This window comes from Brassica rapa, chromosome A09, assembly GCF_000309985.2.
Source record: "Brassica rapa cultivar Chiifu-401-42 chromosome A09, CAAS_Brap_v3.01, whole genome shotgun sequence".
Classification (NCBI taxonomy): Eukaryota; Viridiplantae; Streptophyta; class Magnoliopsida; order Brassicales; family Brassicaceae; genus Brassica; species Brassica rapa.
In genome coordinates, this window is record NC_024803.2 from 41,458,336 (window position 1) to 41,479,937 (window position 21,602).

The following is a 21,602-nucleotide window of genomic DNA, read 5'->3' on the forward strand; positions in this document are numbered from 1 at the left end:
CACATTGTCCCTCTCTAAAGCTCCTCCCTTTGATTCTCTTTTGCTCCATAAAAACAGAGAGAACAAACAAAAAACCAGAGGAGACGTATTAGAGATCTCATGGCGATGGCGGCAGTAACCGGAGCTGTGCTCAGTGGGCTTGGTTCTTCGTTCCTCTCCGGAGGCAAGAGGAGTATCACCGCTTTGGGAAGCGGCGTAGGTACTGGAGCTGCGAGATTTGGCCGGAAAACTCTGATTGTCGCCGCTGCTGCTGCTCAGCCGAAGAAATCGTGGATCCCCGCCGTTAAAGGTGGCGGCAACTTCCTCGACCCTGAATGGCTCGATGGCTCGTAAGTCTATAAACTCAAATCTCTCTGTAACTAGCAATGATTACTCTTGAGTTTCGTGACGATTCAGAACTATAGTTAGTAAAACGAGTCTTAAAGGAGTCGCCTTTACGCAATATCTGAGTCAATTGTTGAATGCGTTTTCGCAGGCTACCCGGAGATTTCGGGTTTGACCCGTTGGGTTTAGGAAAGGACCCGGCTTTTCTTAAATGGTACAGAGAAGCAGAGCTGATCCACGGCAGATGGGCGATGGCAGCGGTTCTTGGGATCTTCGTTGGTCAGGCATGGAGCGGCGTGCCATGGTTCGAAGCCGGAGCTGATCCACGTGCCATCGCACCGTTCTCTTTCGGGTCGCTTCTCGGGACACAGTTGCTTCTCATGGGTTGGGTGGAGAGCAAACGGTGGGTCGACTTCTTCAACCCGGATTCTCAGTCTGTTGAGTGGGCGACCCCGTGGTCGAGGACCGCTGAGAATTTCGCAAACTACACTGGCGATCAAGGGTATCCCGGAGGGAGATTCTTTGATCCGTTGGGTCTCGCTGGGAAGACTCGTGACGGTGTTTATGAGCCAGATAGGGAGAAGCTGGAGCGGTTGAAGTTGGCGGAGATTAAGCACTCTAGGCTAGCAATGCTTGCAATGCTGATCTTTTACTTTGAAGCCGGGCAGGGGAAGACACCTCTCGGTGCACTTGGTTTGTGAGAACTTTATGTCTTAGAGTCTGTAGATATAATTACTTTCTCCCAGAACAATGATGCTGTTCTTCAAATATCATATCATTGCTTTAAAGTGACAAACAAATCATGAGTTGAGCTTGTGAACAATGTAAAATTATATCATGAAAAGGCTTATTAGTATATAACTCTATTATCAAATAAATGAATAATGAAACAACCGTGAGGGAGTTTCTTCCCTAGAGAGTAAAATGCCTAACGGAGTTTGAACAGCTAAGTCTCAGTCCCAACGGGGTGTTGACCAAACCAAAAGAGTGTGGAAATAGAACCATGGGGGTTCCTAACGCAGAAAGCTTATTGATTGTAATTCGGGATCTTGTAATCCGGAGTATCACGAAGGCTGAGTTGTGACAGGACAAGGCAGTAAGAATCCCAGTCAGTTCGTCTTAGATATTTCAACAGCTTCTTCCGTTTCTGCACCATTGCTACAAGTCCCTTCCGCGAATGCTTGTCCTACGGTTATACAGTCACCGAGTATGACATTTAGGGATACAGAAGATTATTGGAAACAACTTGAGGAGTGTTACCTTTTTGTGCAGAGCAGAGGTCAAATGCTTGATTTTAGTAGTTAGCTGCGCCACTGCAAGGACAGACCAGAGACATCACAAGACAATCTAAACCCAAACTCTGTCTCGGGAAATGTGATCCTTTTGATCGTTAAAGCCAGCATTCATCAGAGAACCACAATTTACCTTGCACGCGTGCAGAACCACAATCTGATTCCGACATCTTGAAATCTTCCCTGACTTTCGTGAGCTCAATTTTCATCTTCTCCGCAGATGACAGATTATCTGAGTGGAAGTACTTCGTAGACGCAGAGGCACATAAAAAAAACAGATCAATACCCACAGTTTAATCTAACGAACACAACAGAACATCATAGCATTGTTTTATAACATTAAACAAAAGAAGGAGAAAAAAAAGCCTTACAGTTTCAACTAGTTCATCTTTAGGAGGATAATGCTTGTACTCAGGAGTACCATCCCAATATCCTAGAATGTCGAGATTCTGCACTGCAAGCATAGAAACCTCCTTAGATGACATAAATGCCATTTCCAACAGCAAAACATAGCTAAACCCTAAACCAAAAGATCTCAACTTTCCGAATAGTAAGCAAAAACCAACAAGCTAGTATCGCAGAGTTAACCAATAACAAAAGCTACATTCGCAAACTAGAGCACAGGCAGAACATACGGGAAACAGCTTCGTTCTTGGCTTTATCATCCTCAAGTGTTCCAATAACATTCCTTAGCACAGAAAAGTTCCAACGCTGATTCTTGACCTCTTTCTTTTCCACTTGCCTTAGCTTAACCAACCTCTCATTCAACTCCTCAAACGAGAACCACCCTTCTTCCTTCTTCCCCTCTGGCCTAAGCATCCTCAGCTTCTCACCCAATTCATCTTCCCTATACATCTTTAAATACTCCTCCGTTTCACCTTCCCCACCATTCCCATCCTCCATCTCTTTCCCGATCACTGACACATCCGAAGAACCAACGTTTCTTCTTCGTAATGACATTCCCGCCATCTCTGCGTTGGGCTGCGACTTCAAATTTTTCAAATTTTCCCGCAACGTACTCAAATCGACACCATGCCCTCTTGAGTCTGCTGCAACATTCTGCTTATAGAGCGCCTCGAAGGAAGTCGAAGGCGATTCGCTCTTCGGAGGAGGAGCGGCGGATCTACGCTGAAACTTGGCGAGGTTGATGCTTAAATCCTGTGACGACCCTCGCGATTGGTTATCGGAGAATCGGCTCCATCCGGGGTTCCGATCTTGAGATGATTTACTCTTGAGAGTGGACTTGATGTCGGTGAAGGGAGAGGAGTAGGGAGAGTTCGCCGGAGACTGGGGAGGTTTCTCGACGGATGCGTTCGCCGCTTTGGGAGGTGGATCCGATGAGGAATTGGAGAAGAATCGAATCAAAGATGGGGTTGGTGGGAATCTGCGATAGCGTCTGGCGAGGAGAAGCGCCATGGTTTTTGGATGCTCTGTAGGGTTTAGGGGTTTGGGTTGAAGACGACGACGATCACAGATTTACAGTAATTGCGGTTTAATTGAATTCAAATGCCACGACTTTCCGGTTAAGTTTGGTTCAGGAAAACCGAATTTAATTCTTGAGAAAACCGAGATGACGTGTCTCGTGCACATTGTATTATCTTATGAAGGCCCATTTACTTGTAAAAAGGCCCATTAGTTTTTACTTTTTCTATTTCAAACCACGCGGTGACGATGAAGCCCTTTCCTTAACTTCAGTTGACTCTTTTAATAAAAAGTCACTTACCATTTGATTGGAACTGTCCTCGTTTAGTTATAAAGGTTAGATTTATCAAATTCTATATTCAGCTTATTCATGATTACAAGCTCAAATCTTATGCAAAAAAAAAAAACACATGTTAATAGTGAATAGTTGCCATCAAAAACTTTTACAACAATATCTGCAATTACGAAATTTCCATACTGAGGATGAAAGTGATTCCAATAAAAAAAAGGTTCTCTCTCAGCTCTGTTCTCTCGTTCATATCCGACACAGAGGAGAGAGAAAGCTATGGGTTTGGTTCGCCGGATTTTCTCCGGTATAGTTGTTTCCCGGTCATCGGGCTCTGTCTCTGGGAAGAAGAAGCTTCTCCAGTTCTTCTTCGCCGGCTTTTGTTTTTTCGAGAAGCGGTTGTTTTCGCTTTCTCCGGCTTACTCCGATTCTATCCGATCAAGACCTTCTGTGCTTCTTTGGCTCAATTGACTCTTGAATCTCGCAGTTGTGATTCGATTGATGTCGATTTGATACCCTTGGTCCCAAGTGGTGAAGGAGGATGAGTTGGATGCGATTCTTCGATTAGCGGTGGTTTCGATGGCTCTATAGGAGATCTCGAGTTAGTCTCGATGTAGCTCTCCGTTGAAGAGTCCAGGCGAAACAGATGGGTGAGATGGTCTCAGATCCGGCGTGCTCCGTCGAAACTATAGGTGGTTTCGTCTTCGCCGGTGATGTCTTCTCGGTGCCGGTCGCGGTGGTGTGACCAGGTGACGCGTGTTCTCGGATGGGGTGGGCTTCAACACGTGGGCGTCCACATGCGTTTTTTGGACGCGTGGAGGAGGTTGGCGCCGTTTCGTTAACGGGTTGGGCTTTGCCCATTGTTTTTCCTTGTTTAGTTTGGCCCTTTTCGTTTGGGCTTTTGTTTTGTTGTTGGATCCGATGGGCTTAGTCCCTTAATAAATTAGTAGATGGCAAAAAAAAAAAAGAAAGTGATTCCAATAAGAAAGGCCTCACACGTCCACATAATTATCCCGAAACTGCATACTAGTGGATAAAAACCGAACCGTCACGCAAGCGGCTCGTATACACCAGACACGAAGCACAAAATAGTCCATGATGCCACGTAAGTATTCCTCTGGGTCCCACTTTAACCAAGAAAATAATAAAGACAAAAGTTTACAAAAGTACTATTTTAATCTATCTAACTGTGTGTGTGAAAACGTTCCGAATGTATGTATATATAATCAATCCACTCATTAATGTGCCACGGCGATTTAGTTTTCTTCTTCTTCTTCTCCACTTTTCGCCACCATTTCTTCTCTCTCTCACTTTCTCTCTCTCTCTCAAATAGGTGAAAAGTCCAAACCTAGGCTATGACCGACGGAGACTGGACTCGTGAGGCTATGTCCGATGATTCATTGGTAGCGGAGGCACTGATCTCCCTCCACCACGTTGAGCCGCCACCTCCTCCTGAGAAGAGCGGCGCGTCGGATCTCGAGCTGAAATGGACCGTGCGGCAGCGGAGGAGCAAGGCAACGAAGGGAGAGCATACACGTGCCAGTCCCTCTACGCCTCTTTCTTGGAGCGGCGCCACTTCTCTCAGCGGCGGTGGAGGTGGAGGCAGCGGTGTCGCTGCCGCTGAGGAGTCCAGCTGCATCGTGAAATTGTCAGAGGCCGTTAGATCTAAGGTACCCCTTTGGTTTCTTTTTCAAAAAACTTTACGTTATTACTCTGTTTATGTGTTTGATGAATATAACCATCGGTGTACGTGGCCGGAAAAATAAACGCCGGTAGACTCTAGCCACCTTAAGCCGTGTGGCCATATCCACTTTCACGTAATCTCTAGGTCTTCCTTTTTTTCCTCAACCACTACAATTGTTTGCCCATCTGTTTTCTCTTAGGGGCATATTCGTCATTTTGATCCGAATACAAACCTTGCCTTTCTTCGATCTATACTGTTGCGTTGACCTTAACATCCATCACTACGTGACCGTACAAACTCATGTTCTTCTAAACTCAAAATCTATCTTTTGCTCTCTGCAATCTCAGTGTCAGTTTTGCTAGATACTCCACATCTAGAGAGTTTGCCTGTTTGGTTACCAAGTTCACGTCACGATGCTTCGTTATGACGAGATTGCCCCTTTGTCATTAAGGCTGTGAGAGGGTAATTAGGTCAATAAGCGGAGTTATTGCTGGCGTTATTTATAATACAGTATTTGCTTATACTTATGAGGAGGACCTGCCTCTTTTATGGGTTGAGAGGCGTTTTCGTGGCGAATTAGGTTTGGACTGCGTGTGTGTGTGTGTGGTGTAATCAGCTGCGGCGTAGCGCACAGTACACTCAACGTGGAAAAAGGGTCAAAAAACTTCTCCACGCGACACTTTGACTGCAATCCAGAACACCTTTGGTCAAAATATCACTCACTATTATAGTATTGGTGACAGCCTTGTGTATTTAGCTTTTTCTATATGTGTTAAGCTGCATTTATCTTACTAAAGTAGATGAAAGAACCCACAAAGTCGCCATTAGTAATTAAAAGAAAGAGATGGAACGTGATAGGGACAAATGGTTATGTGGATAATTTGTGACAATGTGTGGGGTTCTTGGCCAAGGGAAGACACGCGTAAAAGTCGTCCGAGTCACGCTCTAGTCACGTGATTCTATTCTTTCTGTTGAAGTTGGGGTGTGTCTCGATGTAAGGAGAAAAAGATGCACTTGTGTTCATATTTGCTTTTTTGGGTCTCTAAGTAGTTGACCAAGTACAAAGATTCCTTTGTTTGAATGGTTTCTTTACTGATTTAATTGTCTAAGATTTAGTGATTTGATTTAAATCTTTAAATAATTAGGGATATCTTGTAATGATCAACCACTTTATGCTTATGCTAATCCTTTATTTCATCGTATCATTAAGGATCTACTACACTTGCCATCTAGTTGAGAACCTGAAATTATGGATTCGAATTTACGATAAGAGTGGTCTAATGTGACGGTGGCTTGAACTTGATCTTTTGTTCGTTGTGAAAAGCCACTATCTGATCTTCTTAGTGTGTTTTCATGCAGATATCCCAAACTAGTGTAAAACCAACAACCCATTTCAAGAGATCAAGAAAGAAAAAGGTAAGCAAACCAAGGATAAAAATCTAGATTCTGATAAAATCACATCATTATGTTTAATGTCTTAATCAATGTATGTGGCTGTTAACAGACGCTTGCTGAACTAAAAGAGGAGGAGAGTTTACTCTTAAAGGAAAAGAAAGACCTGAAAAATGTAAAAATCCCTTTTCTCCATCTTTTAACATCATGTCCGAAGTCCAAATCTTTTATATGTTTACTTGTTTTGTGAATCAGGAACTCGCAAGTATGCGGAATTTGCTGAAGCAACAAAGAGCAAGAAACGAGTCATTAAAGAAACTCCAGGTTTAAATCAACCTACTAAACATGCACTGTTTTGCCTAGATATATATGTAAATAAATCTAATAACATATGGTATCTATGTGCAGGCTGCTGCTGAGACACAAAAGAATGATGATTCCTCGTTCTTGCTCCCTGACCTTAACATTCCTCTTGATAACAACACCCCGAGCTGATATATATAACTACAAAGCAGCCATCAAACATCAAATATTCTTTTGTCAGGCAGACGTTCTAGACTATGCATAACTGTAACTATAATATGATATGGATGAGACTATACATAGATAATCATCGAAGGACAATGGATTCTGTTGACACATTGGAGATGAGTTTGCTATTTTTTTCCTTCTATCACATAGATACTGATTCTTATGCTGTTGCAAGTTTTTGCCCTTGCCCTCTCTAATTCTTTCTCTTTCCCTCGCTCTGTTTCCCACTCTATTATGCTTATCATAAGATGAGATATTATTTAAGAATTATAAATTAAAGTATATATTACATAGATACATGTCTTCTTTTATTGTTTTTTTTTAAATTACATTTGAGTTTCCATCTTTTTGTAATGTACATTCTGTTTTTCTATATTTATTTAGCTTTTTATTTTCATAAAACATTTATTGGTAATGTAATGAGTTTGACACAAAAGAAATTCCGCTTAGTTATTTGGTAATTAGGTATTTTCTGCACCATTTGCAGTAATAAAAATTTTAATTTTAAATTATATTTAAAAATAAAATTTTATTACTATTTTATATATATTATTTTCTTACTAATACTTTAAAACGAATTTATTTTAATTAAACATAAAATTAAGATAAAAATAATTTTATCCATTTTAAATTATATTTAAGAATATTATATGTATATATTTAGAATTATAAACTTAGATAGATTTTTAATTTATTTTTTGGTTAAAAATATTAAACTAAAATTAATAAAAAAAATTGATATAAAAATTGTATAATTATCAAAAATCAAAACTAAATAGTATTATGTTTGGGCTCAACAAGACGTATCACCTCTTTAGTGTTCAGCTGGGCCGTGTTACAAAACCTAGTATATTTCAGTTGTTTTCTTCTATTTTTATGTTCACGCCAAAGCTCTTCGACTCTGCGCGTCGCAAACTCTTGATCTCTGACAGAGAGCTCCTGCAATCTGAGGTGATTTGTCTTTCGAAATTTTGATCTTAAGGTTTTCATTCTTATGGTTGACATGCTATAAAACGTATCGTAGGCTCATTTTTACAATAATTATGAAAACCGATCAGTGAACGAAGCTGGTAGTGATGCATGCTCTAGAAACTTTTTTTTTTTTTTTTGGGTCTAAATATTAAAATTTATACCAGTTTTTTAAAAGGTTTTACAATATTGTGAAACACAACTTATTACAAGGAGAATGAGAGAGAGAAGTTGCATTAACTATAAGGGGAAAGGAACCAAAAATACAACTCCAGCAAGGAGAGAGAGGAGGAAAACACGAGAGAAGGGGAAAGGAGCCGATCACGCATGGAACGATCCACCACTCTGAAGAAACCGTCTTGATTCATCCTCACGTCCCTGAAGATGCGAGCATTCCGTCGAGCTTGAGGTCCCTGGAGGTTGCGACACTGCTCCATAACCGCATCCAATGAAGCTGGTGGCGACGCCATGTACCTGCCACAATAACAAAGCCAAATAGCAGCAGCAAAAGCACATTGAAAAAACAAATGGTTATGGGATTCATTTGCTGAAGTGCAAAAGACACAACCTGGTGGAACAGAGAGTCCCCATGATATCAAGCTGTCTCGTGTCGGTAATCTGCCAAGGAACGCGGTCCAGGAGATAAAAGAACAGCAAGGAATCTCCTCCTTGAACAGGCTCTAGAAACTCTTGTTTCCATTCTATCTCATCACGCGCTTTTCACAATGTATCCATGCCCTAGAAATATTTATAAGAGGAGACTGGACTAATCACACTTTAATGTATTTTTAATTGAGCTATAGAAGTCTTGAGTCTTGATGGGAGGTGAGCCTTTTCTTCTTCATAACGGAGAACCAGCCATGGCCACATATGACTGGAAAACTCAATTGTCATTTATTACGCGTCAGAAGATCGTCAACAAGATGTAAAGCGTACCAATCCATTATTATTTATTATATTATACATATACTCTAGAGATAGAAGGGCATGTTAATATTAATGCTGTTATTTCCTTGATCAATAAGTTTATTCTTCTTACTTGATTTACTGCGCAGACTGGACACACTAAAGAAAGTTATTCCATTATCTGGACAAGAAGGAATCAACGAGCTTTGGAGAATTGCTGTTAGATTCGAGGAGAAAGTTTTCAGGGGTGCTGCTAACCGGGTAATACTCACGTCCTTTCTTTAAGTTTGATTTAATATGGAGATTTTGTGTAGCAACAACATGTAAAAAGTTAACTTTTGTTACCTGTAAAGCTTAGGCCCCAATATATATGGATATCTATTTATTTTTGTTTCGACTTTCAGACTGATTACCTTCGGAAAATATCCCTCAAGATGTTGACCCTGGAGGGTAGACGGTATAATGCACCTGGCTCTTCCTCATCCATCCCTGCTGATAATAACACCCGGCCCTTGGAAGTGGATATGGGTAAATAACGTCCTTCTTGTAAGCTTGTTTTTTGGTGTGTTAATGTAATGCATTCTCCTTGTGTAAGCTACATGTATATGGCCCTAAGAATAGGCACCGCCAATATGAAGTTTTAGGGGTTATATGTATCCATGTCTGTGGTCTCGCCTTTTCCCCTCCATTCATTTGAAGTATTCGATTTTGTTTTCTAAGTATGTATGGAGTTATAAAATCTACCGTTTATGCTTTTTGTGAACAGGCCATCTTATGATCAATGACAATTCGGAGACTTCTCTCCTGAACGAAGAACCTTCCATGAACACATGTGAAGGGGGCCACTAAAAGCCATTTGCGTTTGGAACTTTCAGGCGATTCCATATATGTATTAATAATATTAAGCGGAGAAACCTTCAAAATTGAATAAAAAGGGTTATTGCGTTTGTATAATGACATGGACCAACTTGTTGTGTAATCAGTAACAAGATGAAATGTTTCTTGACGAGGAAGCAATGCCTTAAGTAAGGCTCCTCTTTGCGTTTGGATTTATGCATTAGTACGTTGTTTATCTTATTCTTGAGCCAATTTAATGACAAAAGTCCGTAGAAACAGAATGTTTTGCTAACGTTTTTGTTGTATTGCTTGGACCTGTGACTATGTTACATAGATAGACAAGTGTTATAAGGAATTGAGAAGTTCATGAGAATTGTTGTCAGCTTCGAGGAGTTAATTTTCAACACCCGTTATAAACCAGGTTTTCACGTTTTTGATTAAGCTCAATGTGTACTTTCTTGATATCTTCATCTTCTCCACTTCTTGATATCCTTGTTCCTTGAAGATGAAGAGTATGGAAGAGGGAAGCTAAGTGAATAATAAGGGGCGTTCAAAGCGGTTTAAATCTTTCAGGAAGACAGTTCCAAAGAAGAAATTATCATTTTAATTAATGAACTAGATTCTTGACCGTGTTGACCGTGCATCCGCATGAGTTTTTTCTATCTTTTATATAAATAAATAAATATATATATATATATATATATATATTTATTTATTGTACGTAGAGTCGTGGTCAACATTATATTATTATTTGTATTAAATGTTATTTTTTTATAAGTATAATGTAATATTCAGTTTTAATCAATTAAATCTGTTACATATATATATGCTAATATATCATATTAATTGTTAAAAATGTAAGAGAAAAATATTACTTTGTGAATTAGTTAAAATATAGATCATATGAATAATTCAAAAATATTGATTAGTCTGTATTAATTCAAATATGGATAAAATTAATTGATTATCTATTTTAGGGAAAATTATATTAACATATAGAAGATTGTGACAATTTATTCCGATTTAGTTTTTTTTTAATCAATATACGTGAAAATCAATCTAAAATTTTGAACATATGACCATTGAATCCGGTTTAAACATAAATCATTCAAATTATTATAATTATCTTATAAATAGTTTGGTTCATCTCATTTCATAGTAAAAACTGATTACATTATTTTTAATGTAAATTGATAGTTACATCAATACTATTAAAACAGAAGGCCCTTTTTTGAGGTACCCTTCTCTTTCAACAATATTTACCAGATTCTGCCACTGGAATATTTTAAGCTATGTTTTTAATTTAATTATGTATTTTTCTGAGATTTCTTTTATTTAAACAACAACACTACATTTACTGCCTATCGAAACTATGTGTATAATTACATATCAAATTAACACCTTCTTGATGCATTTTTCAGTTAGTAAACGTTGTTAAATGGAAAAAAATAGACGATGCTTCATCTACATATTAAACGATGGAACATAATTTAAAAAACTCAATTGCTATAACACACTGATTTTCATTTCTTACACAGTACATTTACCAAATCTTTGTATATTGATAATGATGTTCCATCGACACTGAAGCTTCAACGATTAAAGTTTGAAGGTTTCCCTCTCGAATATTGGATTCTGCAAGCTTCCAAATTAAAATAAAAAATACATTATGTTAATATCAATGTATCGACCATTCATCACTTCCAATCAAGGTTTTGGTTACAAACTATTGCACCCTTCAAACATACATGTTGCACTATTCAAACTCCTGAATATCAAACTTATTAATGTTCAGATTCGTTTTTATAAATTTGTAAGCTTGCATTTTTATATGCATAGTATGAGTTACAGACGAACCCGCAAAACCACAAATCCTTTTTTATTCATTGATTTATTAAAATTAAGCAATGTCAAATCATACCAACCCCTAAACCCCCAAATATTTTAAAAGCAGCATGCATTAGTTTTGAATCTTCACGGGATTAACCATTGTGCAATATACTCGGCCAAATTATTGAATTTGCAAAGATTTTCACATCAGTAACCGAAAATATAAATATTAAATCACAACAAGAAAGAGTGAATTTTGGTAACTGAAATATCGATATAATGCCATTAATCTAAATCATAAATACCCACCCAGCCAATCCTATTGTCCCATATCTTCGATGATTGTAATAACATAAAATCAAAACAAGAAAGCGTGAATTTTGGTAACTGAAATATCGATAATAATATACCAGAAAATCTAATGTTCCATAACTTTAATAAACTAGAAGGTCGAGATAATATATTTTCCTAAACTCACGGCCCTATTTTATAACTATTTGAATGAGAATATTCTGAACCTCATGCCTTAAATTTTCTTATATATATCGACCATCTAGATTCAAAGCAAACACGCCATCTAGACTCAAAGCAAGCAATGTTGTTTTCTATACGTTTCTCATATAATGTATTCTAAAAAAAAGATGGTGTACCTTGATGAGATTAGGCCATGAAAACAACTTGGTTTATTGAAGCCAAAATCATGCATACCTGGAAACCATCCAATGTTGGGTTTAGTGAGACTTTAGAGATCTTTTTTTTTGAGCAAAGACTTTAGAGATCATATTTGCAGACAAAAAGGTAAATACTGCGACATTTTTAAGTTTTTAGTTTACGAGTTGTTTTACTGAGATCGTGAATAATGTGTTATTCTCTAAAATATCTTTCAGTGGATCAAAATTCATGCTACTTGCAGGAAGAACAATTTGAAATCGTTGGGGGATCAATGCTAAAATAAAAAAAATATTTTTATTTAAACAAATTAGTGTATAATTATTTGGGTCCGTACGAATACGAAATGTGTAGAAATCTATTACCTGATTTACGTTAGATACAGTTTCATGCCATCACAGTATTATCCTAATCTCCTTATTTGTTTTCCTTACGTATATAATCTTTAAAAAAAATCATAAGATGGTATCATAACACTACTAAAAGGCAGATAGCAAGCTCTATGAGCCTGTCCACATAGGACCAGAAAATCCTCCAATGGGGTGGGTTCTATTCTCCACGTCAGCACACGAAATTGGATAGGTTTGGGCCCTCCCACCTACGAGTTGGGTTTGATTATTACGTTTGGGATTGATTATTAAGTGCATACAAGTTCGGCCGAATCTCCATTAATTGTTAACGTGTTTTTAATTTGGTTTGGTTAGGTAATGCTACAAGTCCAATAAAAAATCAATTTATCTGCAAGCCCATTGTAGCCCAAACAAATCAAAATTCTGCGTTTAATGTTCAAGTTGATGAGGTTTGGAGTCGTCTCCATATTTGACGATTCAACATATCTCTCTTCGCCGTAAAAAAACACCAAAACTCATTCTCAGAACTTTCGACCTCCCCTATATCTTCATGTCCATCTCTTCCTTACCTTCCGTTCAACGTTTCTGTAACCTATACAATGAATCTTCAGTTTACATCTAACTCATTACCTCCAAAAAACTCTCTGTCTCCCTCCTTTACAATCAAAGCTTCATGCGTTTTAAAACCGAAAACACCTCATACCCTATAAATAGGAGAGGGTTGAGAGTGGAATCAAGCATCACCAACACGCTTTCTCAGTTGATTTTCTCTTGAAACCCTACAACCCCCCTAAGAAAATGACCAATCAACAGAGAAAAACGAAGAATCAAGAAAAAACCAATAATTTATTTATCCATAGCCGACGTATACGATGCTCTTCATTCATTCGATCTCCACTTCGCTGGCTAAAAGAAAACCAAAATTTCAAGTTTTCATTAATTTTACTTAAAATAGAACATACTATAAAATAACAAAACAAGATGACTAAGAAAAATTAACTGCCCAAACAAATACTAGACAACCCAGATAACTAAATGGACATTAAAAATCAATCAACATCATTAAAAAATATCGAATCTAAAGATATCTTCATCTCCTTAACTATGTTTGTTGCACTATATATTCTTCTTTTATAGCCAATATAATACACTTTAATATATATATATATATATTATACTCTCAAATCTCAATAATGATAAAGTAATTAACATTTACATGCAAAAACACTTAATTTATTAAGTTAATGTTGTAGAAAAGAGGAACAGATAATAAAAAACATACATAACACATTTGTAACAAATTAAAATATATAAGTCAGCAGTTGGGTGTAGCGCAAGAAAAACTCTACGATTTAAGCCAATTTTAGCATTCTCTTAGAGTGTACTTCATATGATATTTTCAGATAAACATCATAAAACGTTTAACTAACTAATTGAATACATTGTGTTTAATTTGTTAAAAAATAAAGAAATCATATTTATAAATAAAAACTTAAATTCAGTAAAAATAAAATTAAAAATTATCTTAAGAGTTACTTTGATGTCTACTCTAAATGTTTTGTAAAATTGATATCAAAATAAATTAAAATAAAGTTATGTCAAAACATTTGTCAGAACATACAAGATTTGTATATACTAAATAAAGTAAATAATTAATGAAACTTTGTGGCTTTTAGTGTGTACCACTGAAACAAATCAGCATATACTATTAAAGTAAAAATTAAAATATGTTTGTATCTTTTGATTAGCTCATTACAAATACTTTTCTGAGAAGTTTTTTAGGATGACCTAGAATTTTTTTTGTTATAAATATAGCATTCAAAGGTCAAAATGACAAAAAGAGATTTCATTAAAAGATAAATAGACATTTATACTTCTATGGTTAACTAATATAGAATTATGGTTTAAATTAGTGGGGTGTGTACATGAATTTTCTTTAAAACAAACTACACAATTTTAACATAAATGTTTTTAGTTTCAGTAATAATTTGGGATTTCAAGTTAAAATATTGAAAAATATGAAAAAAAAAAATTTCGAATTCAAAAATAAAAATTATTATTGTATTTTTATTTAAATAATTATTATATTTAAATCTATAAAATAAAGGTAGAATAGTCTTTTACTTCTTTAATGAAACATGTTTTAGTCATGTTCCTCTTTGTGAGTTATTAAATCTTAAAAGAGTAATTTGAGAAATTTACAGTAATTCTTTTAGTTGTTATTTCCAGTCTATCATATATATACCGTTAGATTAATTTTCCATCATTTATTTATAATGTTATACCAAATAATTTTGTGTAAAGTTCAATTTAGTCACCATTCAATGCATTATGAAATAATTTTCTGTAAAGATCAATTTAGGTTAGAACATCACCAATCGATGCAATATGAGAAAGTTTTTCAAATCTCGAAAAATTTATATTCTGATTTCCGCTATTTTAACTTCATTTTAAACTGTTTAATAATTAATAATTAATTTAAGAGTGTAAAATAGTAATGGAAGTATGTTTCTACTCAAACATACAAACAATATTGCAATGTTATATATATATATATATATATATATATATATATATATATATATATATATATATTATTTTTTACACAACAACAATGACTAATAACATCTGCATATTTGAAATACGCATAATCTATCCAAAGTACATTTACGTAGTATCTAAACATGGAATCATTCTCATTGAAATCTCCAGATTTCATATTTTTTTAATAAATTATCATTTAAAAAATAGTAAATACCAAACAAATTTTAATATTGAAAAACTATAGTTTCAAATTAAAGATTATTGAATAATTTTTATTGGTTATCAAACTTTACAGATTTAAGTATTCAAAATGATTACACATTTATGAATATATGTATATATATATATATGAAATGAAGGTCATTTACCTATTCTTCAAATAATAGTTTAAAAATTAAATCAGATTATTTATAAAGAAATATATGAAACATAAAATAATAGAAAATATTAAAAATTTATTAAATATAGAGTATTTGAACTTTTAATAAAATTTAACATGATTACTAAAAGATTAATAGAATTTTTAACTATGTTAAAATCTAAAATATATATTAAAATATAAATTAACAATATTTCAAAGAAAAAACTTATATTTTTAAAAATAATCCTTTTAATTTGTTAAATATTATATCAAAACAAATAAGTTATATAATTAAAAATTTTAAGTTTAATATGAAAAATATAAATGCAAGTTTTATAGACAAACAAACCGCGCGTAGCGCGGTGATACCTCTAGTTATCCTAATCTCCTTATTTGTTTTCCTAACAATGAATGGATATTAAATAGTATGATGGTATTCATCCGAACACTTATCTTAAAATGATTGTTTGTTGTGCACCAGCGTGGATGACAACATTTTGTAATACCTGAAAATGCTCACAATATAAAATCAAATTTTTTTTTTTGTACTTATAAAGGACAGTCTATATTATATTGTAATAGTAAATAATTGTGAGTAAAATATATAATGTTTAGTTCAAAAAACACCCGTGATATATTTTACCTCGATAGATGTTTAATTATATGTATTTTTCATTTGTGGAGATGTTTGTGAACTAAAAACAAATCACATTAATAATAATAAGGAGAAAAATATATAATAAATAAGAATGAAGATACGAAATATTACCATTAAGGATCGGATTAAGAGAAACAAATGGCAGATAGCTATGAGAGATCAATAAGAGAAACAAATGTAACTGAGAATTTACCATTAAGGATTGGATTAAGTCCTTCTGTCGGAGATAGCCATCTTCTTCTCTTTGCGACAAAGGAACCGACAGGTGAGAGAGAATATTTTTTGTTTTCTTTTGTCGAACACCTGAAATTTTTTTTTATATCTGTCGATAAATTTAATGGGCTTGAACCAATATGTTTTAATTAAAAAAAATCAAAAGACCCAAACAAAAGAAGATGGCTGTAACATTTAATAAAAAAAATATTTTATAACAAAGATTAATTTTATTTTTATTAATTACTTAATTTTAAATTATCTAATTTATTTATATTAGCTATTTAAATATGTTACAAAATAACTGTTAAAAATATAATAAACATTTTGGATAATAGTTTTCTAAAATAGTTGACGCAAAAACAAAGAAAAGCCAATTAACCGGAAAATAATAACTAAATTTAAAGAAATAAATATATTTTTACAGACATTTTAAAAAAAAATTAAGACACAGAATATTAACTTCATAGATCCTTGCAAGCAAAAAAAAAGATCAACAATCAATGGTATGAAACAATTTACTAGCAATCGAAGACAAACCTTTGGAGACTTTTTCATTGAATACCTAATTGAATGACCTCACCAAAATCTTTCTATGAATGCCTCAGATTGGCTTCAAATTCATCGGATCTATTCCATTTAAGCCATGGGACAGTACATGCAAAAGAAATTAAAAACAAAAAAATAAATTGGTTAGTAGAATCATGGAGTTCAACTATCTATCAACGATAATGAAAATACAGGAAAAGAGCAAACCTTGGAAATGATGCTTAGTCAAATTGTGGAATACCCGATTCTTCTGCTTCAGTCGCCATTTGAGTTTATTTTTGTTTAGAAACCTAGATTTTGTCTGAAACATGACAAAAAATACTTGGACTCTATTGGAAAATAACAAAACCATGGACTGGGCTTGAGCCTATTTTGAAAATTCTGGCTTTGCTAAACATTTTGTATTCAAAATACAACCCATCTTGATAATTTGTATTCAAAATTATAATAAATTTTTGGTTTGGCCCATTAAAAAGTCCAATCTAAATTATATAAGTAATTAAAAATTTAATTGAAAATTATAAACATTATTATAAAGTACAATGAAACCTCTATAAATTGATAATGTTGAACTACACCAAAACTATAATTTTTTTTATTAATTTATAGAGATATTAATTTATAGAGATATTAATTTATCGATATACTAATTGAACCAAAAACTCAACTTGGGACTATAAAATTATATTATTTTATAGAAATTTTTAGTGTATATTAATTTATAGAGTATTAATATTAAAGAGGTTATACTGTATCTATTACTACAAATAACATTACAATTTATTTTTTAAAATTTAATGGCTAAGATAAAAATATGTTATCCTATATCTAGCAAAAGAATAATAATCATATTGTGTTTCTAAGTTACACTTAAACATAAATATTATATGTGTACGATTATATTTATGCATAATTTAAAATTTGAAACATAAAAAAATCATAATTTATCTTTGTGTTTTATTTAACAATATAAAATCTATACTGTTGAATTAGATGGATTTGTTAGGTATGGACATTTTACTCGGATTGAAAGATCTGAATCAGAACCGATCCAAAAATACAGGTTCGGGTCTGGGTCCGGATTCATGTTAAAGTATATGTTGGATCTTTTTTCTTATAACTGCGGATCTCGGTTCGTGTACGGGTCCTATCCGAGACTCGATCGGCTACCCAAGTACCCAAATATTATTGTGTGTATCAGATATATTTAAGTGATTGGGTATATTTTTATATTTTGGATATTCCTTAAAGTTTCAGATTCGGTTTTTGGGCATAATTTTATTTTTCGGGTAAAATTAGATTTTCAAAAAATATAATTCGGGTACTTAGTTAAAATTTTGGGTATCTTTTGGGTTTTCGGGTCTGATTTTGGATAAATTTTCATGTATTTTTGCGGTTCTTTGGATATTTTTAGAGTTTTCGGTATATTTCGAGTTGTCGGGTCCAGTCCGGGTATTTCGGTTCCTAAATATCTGAACCAACCCAAATCCGAAATATACTCAAAAACTGTAGGTATTTTACGGGTATTAGAATTGTAGATCCGAACTGATCCGGATCCGACAAGACTCGACCCGTAACCGACTCAAAAAATTATAGATATCTATAAGGATCTAGATTTCCAAAACCCGAAGGATCCGAACCGACAAGACCCGGTCCAAACCCGATCCAAGGACCCGAGTGCCCATGCCTATGATATGTTGTACTAAGTAAAAAATAAGAACAATTTTCTCAATCATGTATCTCGAAATATAACCCGGGTATTGGGAATCTTACAATTTTGTTTCCTATAAAATACAACCGCAGTATATATGTTTTGATATGTTAACAAAAACAAATCTCCGCATTTTGAAAACAAATCCCGCGCTTTCAAAGCGCGGGTCAAAATCTAGTAATCCATTATAAAGTGATTTTCGTTTAGAATGATAATTAATTTATGTATTCGACATGCTACTGCTACAATTAAATTGATTTTGATATTGTTTAGTTGAATATGAGTTATGTTCTAAATTAATTAATTTCAGCACCAACGGAAAACCATTTTATGTAAATTAAGATAATGTTTTATGATTAAATTAAATGACAAAATAACAACTAATGCTAAAATGTAGGATTAGTTAGGTTCTCAGTGGCATGAAATGTAAATAATTAGGTGAATTAATAGTTAAGTGGAAATGGTACTTACACTTTAATAAAATAGATGTTTATTTTTTAGCAAAAAAATAAATAAATTACCTTGAATAAAGGAAATTAGACCCAGTAACCAAAAAAAACTATAAGTCACTAGATAATCAAAATCTCACCTTCTCTACTTTTTTTTCTTTTCCTATCTCTTTATCATTTTACTACAAATCTAATTTTTTTTTTGTTATTTCACGAATAAACCCTCGAACAAACCTGCAATAGTTAAAAGGAAAAACATGTATAAAGTATAAAGAAATATTTACACTTAAAGTCACATTTCATCTTTTATATTACACTCTAAGACACATTTCACTCTTGAAACACTTTTTCTTAACTTTCTCTTCTCTTCTAACTAATTTAGTTACATCCTTTAAACAAATCACCTAACTAAAGAAATTGAATTTATATTATTTTTCTTTCTCTTCCCTTATTCCTTTCTTCTTTATAACTGAACGTGTATTCACCACCACACCCACCACCACCATTACCACCACCTCACCCATATCCTTAACATTTGCCTCTGTTTCCTCCCTCCCAACCCACCGGACCCAAATCATTGTCGGACCCAAACCCACAACCACCACCAATCACAACACCATTACCGTCGAGGTTCGTATCCACTATATCCCCAGCCACCTCCGCCATATCAACCAGCTGCCGCTGGATTTCTTCTTCGTCACCGTACGTTGAAGATCTCTAAATCAGATTCACCAAGATCTTTTTTTTAGAGGTTAATGTCTGAAATCAATTAATACCAAATAGATCTATAATTTTGATGCCAAAATAACATGAAATACACTCAAAGTTTGGAGATTTAAGACGAAGCCATGATTTACGGCCGTAGCATTTTTACAGAAGAAAAAAAAAAGAATTGTGAGGTTGAAGATGATGTATTTACGATTTTGCCATTGATGAGAAAAAAATGATCTCATGGAGATTTGAACATGGATATGATGGCTCAAAGGCTCTTTCTTACTAGTAGACCACATTTTGCAATTTGTTTCTCACTTAAACTATTAATATGGAGCCAATGAATTTGTCTAAAAATAAATTAAATTAAGATGGTAAAACTCTAAAAATTCTATATATACACGTAAGAGAAACTTAAAATAATCTAAATTAACTCTAAAACTATAACTCATTCAAATCATTTCATATCATTCCATATCTAAAACTATAACTCATTCAAATCATTCCATATCATTGCTTTACAAATTTACCGCATTGTACATGTGTACACGTAATTTTATTGATCAATGTGTACATCATACCAATTGTACATGTGTACACGTAACTATAATGTGTTTCTCTACTATCTTGAGAAAGTGGCTAGCTGTGAAGGCCCATAAAAGTATGATCAAAGTTCTTTAAAAAGTAATAAATAAGCTAAAAAGGTTTGTTTTATATGTTGTGTTGTACACATTATCCCGGCTCACCGTCGTCGGAGATCGGGTGAAAAGATCGTTCGAGTAACACCAATTGAGGAGTATCGTCTTTTTGCACTTTGGTCCTCTAGTTTCATGCTTCTTTCACAATATGCCTCAAACTTCTAGTCTGATTAATTTGCTTTACAAATTTACTGCATTGTACATGTGTACATGTACTTTTACTATTCAATGTGTAAATCATACCCATTGTACATGTGTACACGTAGTTAGAATGTGTTTCTCTAGTACTTGAAGACGTTGCTAGCCGAGAAAGCCATTGTACATGTGTACACGTAGTATATATGTCAAACGTTGTGAGTAAAAAATATATGTACACCTTTACTATTTTATATTGTAAATTGCAACTATATCTAATAAATTTATCAGGTGTACATGTGAATTCTTGCATAATTTAATTGGTGTACGTGTGTATTCTTGTACATGTGGATACTAATTTTGTGTACATTAATTCATGTACATATGAACATTCAGGAATCTTCATACATATAGCTAATATTTAAACGATAATAATGTATTTCATGGTTTTGGCTTTTCATTTTAGATTATATTTTTTTTGCATAGTAATCTTTATAAAATAGGAGTTGTATTACACAATTACAATTGTGGAGCCAAATTGAAAAGAAACTGTGCAAATTTGCAACTTTTAGGGTCAAATTATAAAAAATTGAAAACTAAAGGACTAGTTGTGGAAATATATGAAACTTGGTTTGGGAATGGATCCCTTCGAGGTTCACAATTCGGATCGACCCTCCGTTTGGTTCGCCGGCGGTTGGAGAGGAGGAGATGTCATGGAGGAAGGCACGACAGAGCTTGACGAACCACCAATTTAAAGACGCGGAGGAAGACGTGACGCGACGGCGCTGAGAATGACCACCCGGTGATGATGGATTGAAACAGAGCCGGGGATTGAGCCGGCGGCGGAACTACATCAAATTGTATTGAGATTGAGACGAAGACGTTCCCCGGTCAACTTCTGATCTTTCTTTGCGGTGGTGCTTGTTGGTCGAAGTGGATAAGAAGAAGATTGAACTACATATGTGGTTTTTGTGGAGAAGAAACTTACGGTAAATGAAAAAGAAAGTAAAGCAAAAAGGTAAGTATTTTTTTAATAAAAATAGTTAAAACAAAAGGAAACTAGAATCTTTTGTAGTTACGT

At 34.3% G+C, this 21,602-nt stretch overlaps 4 protein-coding genes and 1 long non-coding RNA gene across 8 annotated transcripts; 3 read left to right on the forward strand and 2 right to left on the reverse strand.

Moving 5' to 3' along the window:
- The first annotated feature begins 11 nt into the window (after nt 1-11).
- LOC103842881 (chlorophyll a-b binding protein CP24, chloroplastic) lies at nt 12-1,190 on the forward strand. Its single transcript, XM_009119554.3, has 2 exons — nt 12-329; nt 476-1,190. The coding sequence occupies exons 1-2, from the start codon at nt 100-102 to the stop codon at nt 1,023-1,025; spliced, it is 780 nt and encodes a 259-aa protein (XP_009117802.1). The 5' UTR covers nt 12-99; the 3' UTR covers nt 1,026-1,190.
- Nucleotides 862-3,413, reverse strand: LOC103842880. The gene is made up of 5 exons (XM_009119553.3): nt 2,252-3,413; nt 1,988-2,070; nt 1,750-1,861; nt 1,585-1,637; nt 862-1,510 (listed from the first exon to the last, which is right to left on the reverse strand). Exons 1-5 carry the CDS (start codon nt 3,030-3,032, stop codon nt 1,352-1,354), a joined length of 1,188 nt encoding a protein of 395 aa, XP_009117801.1. The 5' UTR covers nt 3,033-3,413; the 3' UTR covers nt 862-1,351.
- Nucleotides 3,414-4,415: 1,002 nt separating this feature from the next.
- LOC103842882 lies at nt 4,416-7,098 on the forward strand. Its single transcript, XM_009119556.3, has 5 exons — nt 4,416-4,994; nt 6,368-6,424; nt 6,513-6,575; nt 6,656-6,724; nt 6,809-7,098. Exons 1-5 carry the CDS (start codon nt 4,680-4,682, stop codon nt 6,893-6,895), a joined length of 591 nt encoding a protein of 196 aa, XP_009117804.1. The 5' UTR covers nt 4,416-4,679; the 3' UTR covers nt 6,896-7,098.
- Nucleotides 7,099-7,758: 660 nt separating this feature from the next.
- On the forward strand, nt 7,759-11,299 carry LOC103842883 (mediator of RNA polymerase II transcription subunit 15a-like). The gene is made up of 5 exons (XM_009119557.3): nt 7,759-7,882; nt 8,704-8,825; nt 8,956-9,067; nt 9,211-9,334; nt 9,573-11,299. Exons 2-5 carry the CDS (start codon nt 8,719-8,721, stop codon nt 9,653-9,655), a joined length of 426 nt encoding a protein of 141 aa, XP_009117805.1. The 5' UTR covers nt 7,759-7,882; nt 8,704-8,718; the 3' UTR covers nt 9,656-11,299.
- On the reverse strand, nt 10,418-19,043 carry LOC103842884. 4 transcript variants are annotated; one of them, XR_004450848.1, is made up of 3 exons: nt 16,834-19,043; nt 16,249-16,358; nt 10,418-12,181 (listed from the first exon to the last, which is right to left on the reverse strand). It is a non-coding gene; the product is annotated as an uncharacterized LOC103842884 (long non-coding RNA). The 4 variants fall into 4 exon arrangements; XR_004450847.1 differs by having other exon boundaries at nt 16,809-19,043; XR_004450849.1 differs by lacking the exons at nt 16,249-16,358; nt 16,834-19,043 and adding an exon at nt 12,508-13,539 and having other exon boundaries at nt 11,083-11,285; nt 12,124-12,181.
- Between the last annotated feature and the right edge of the window lie 2,559 nt (nt 19,044-21,602).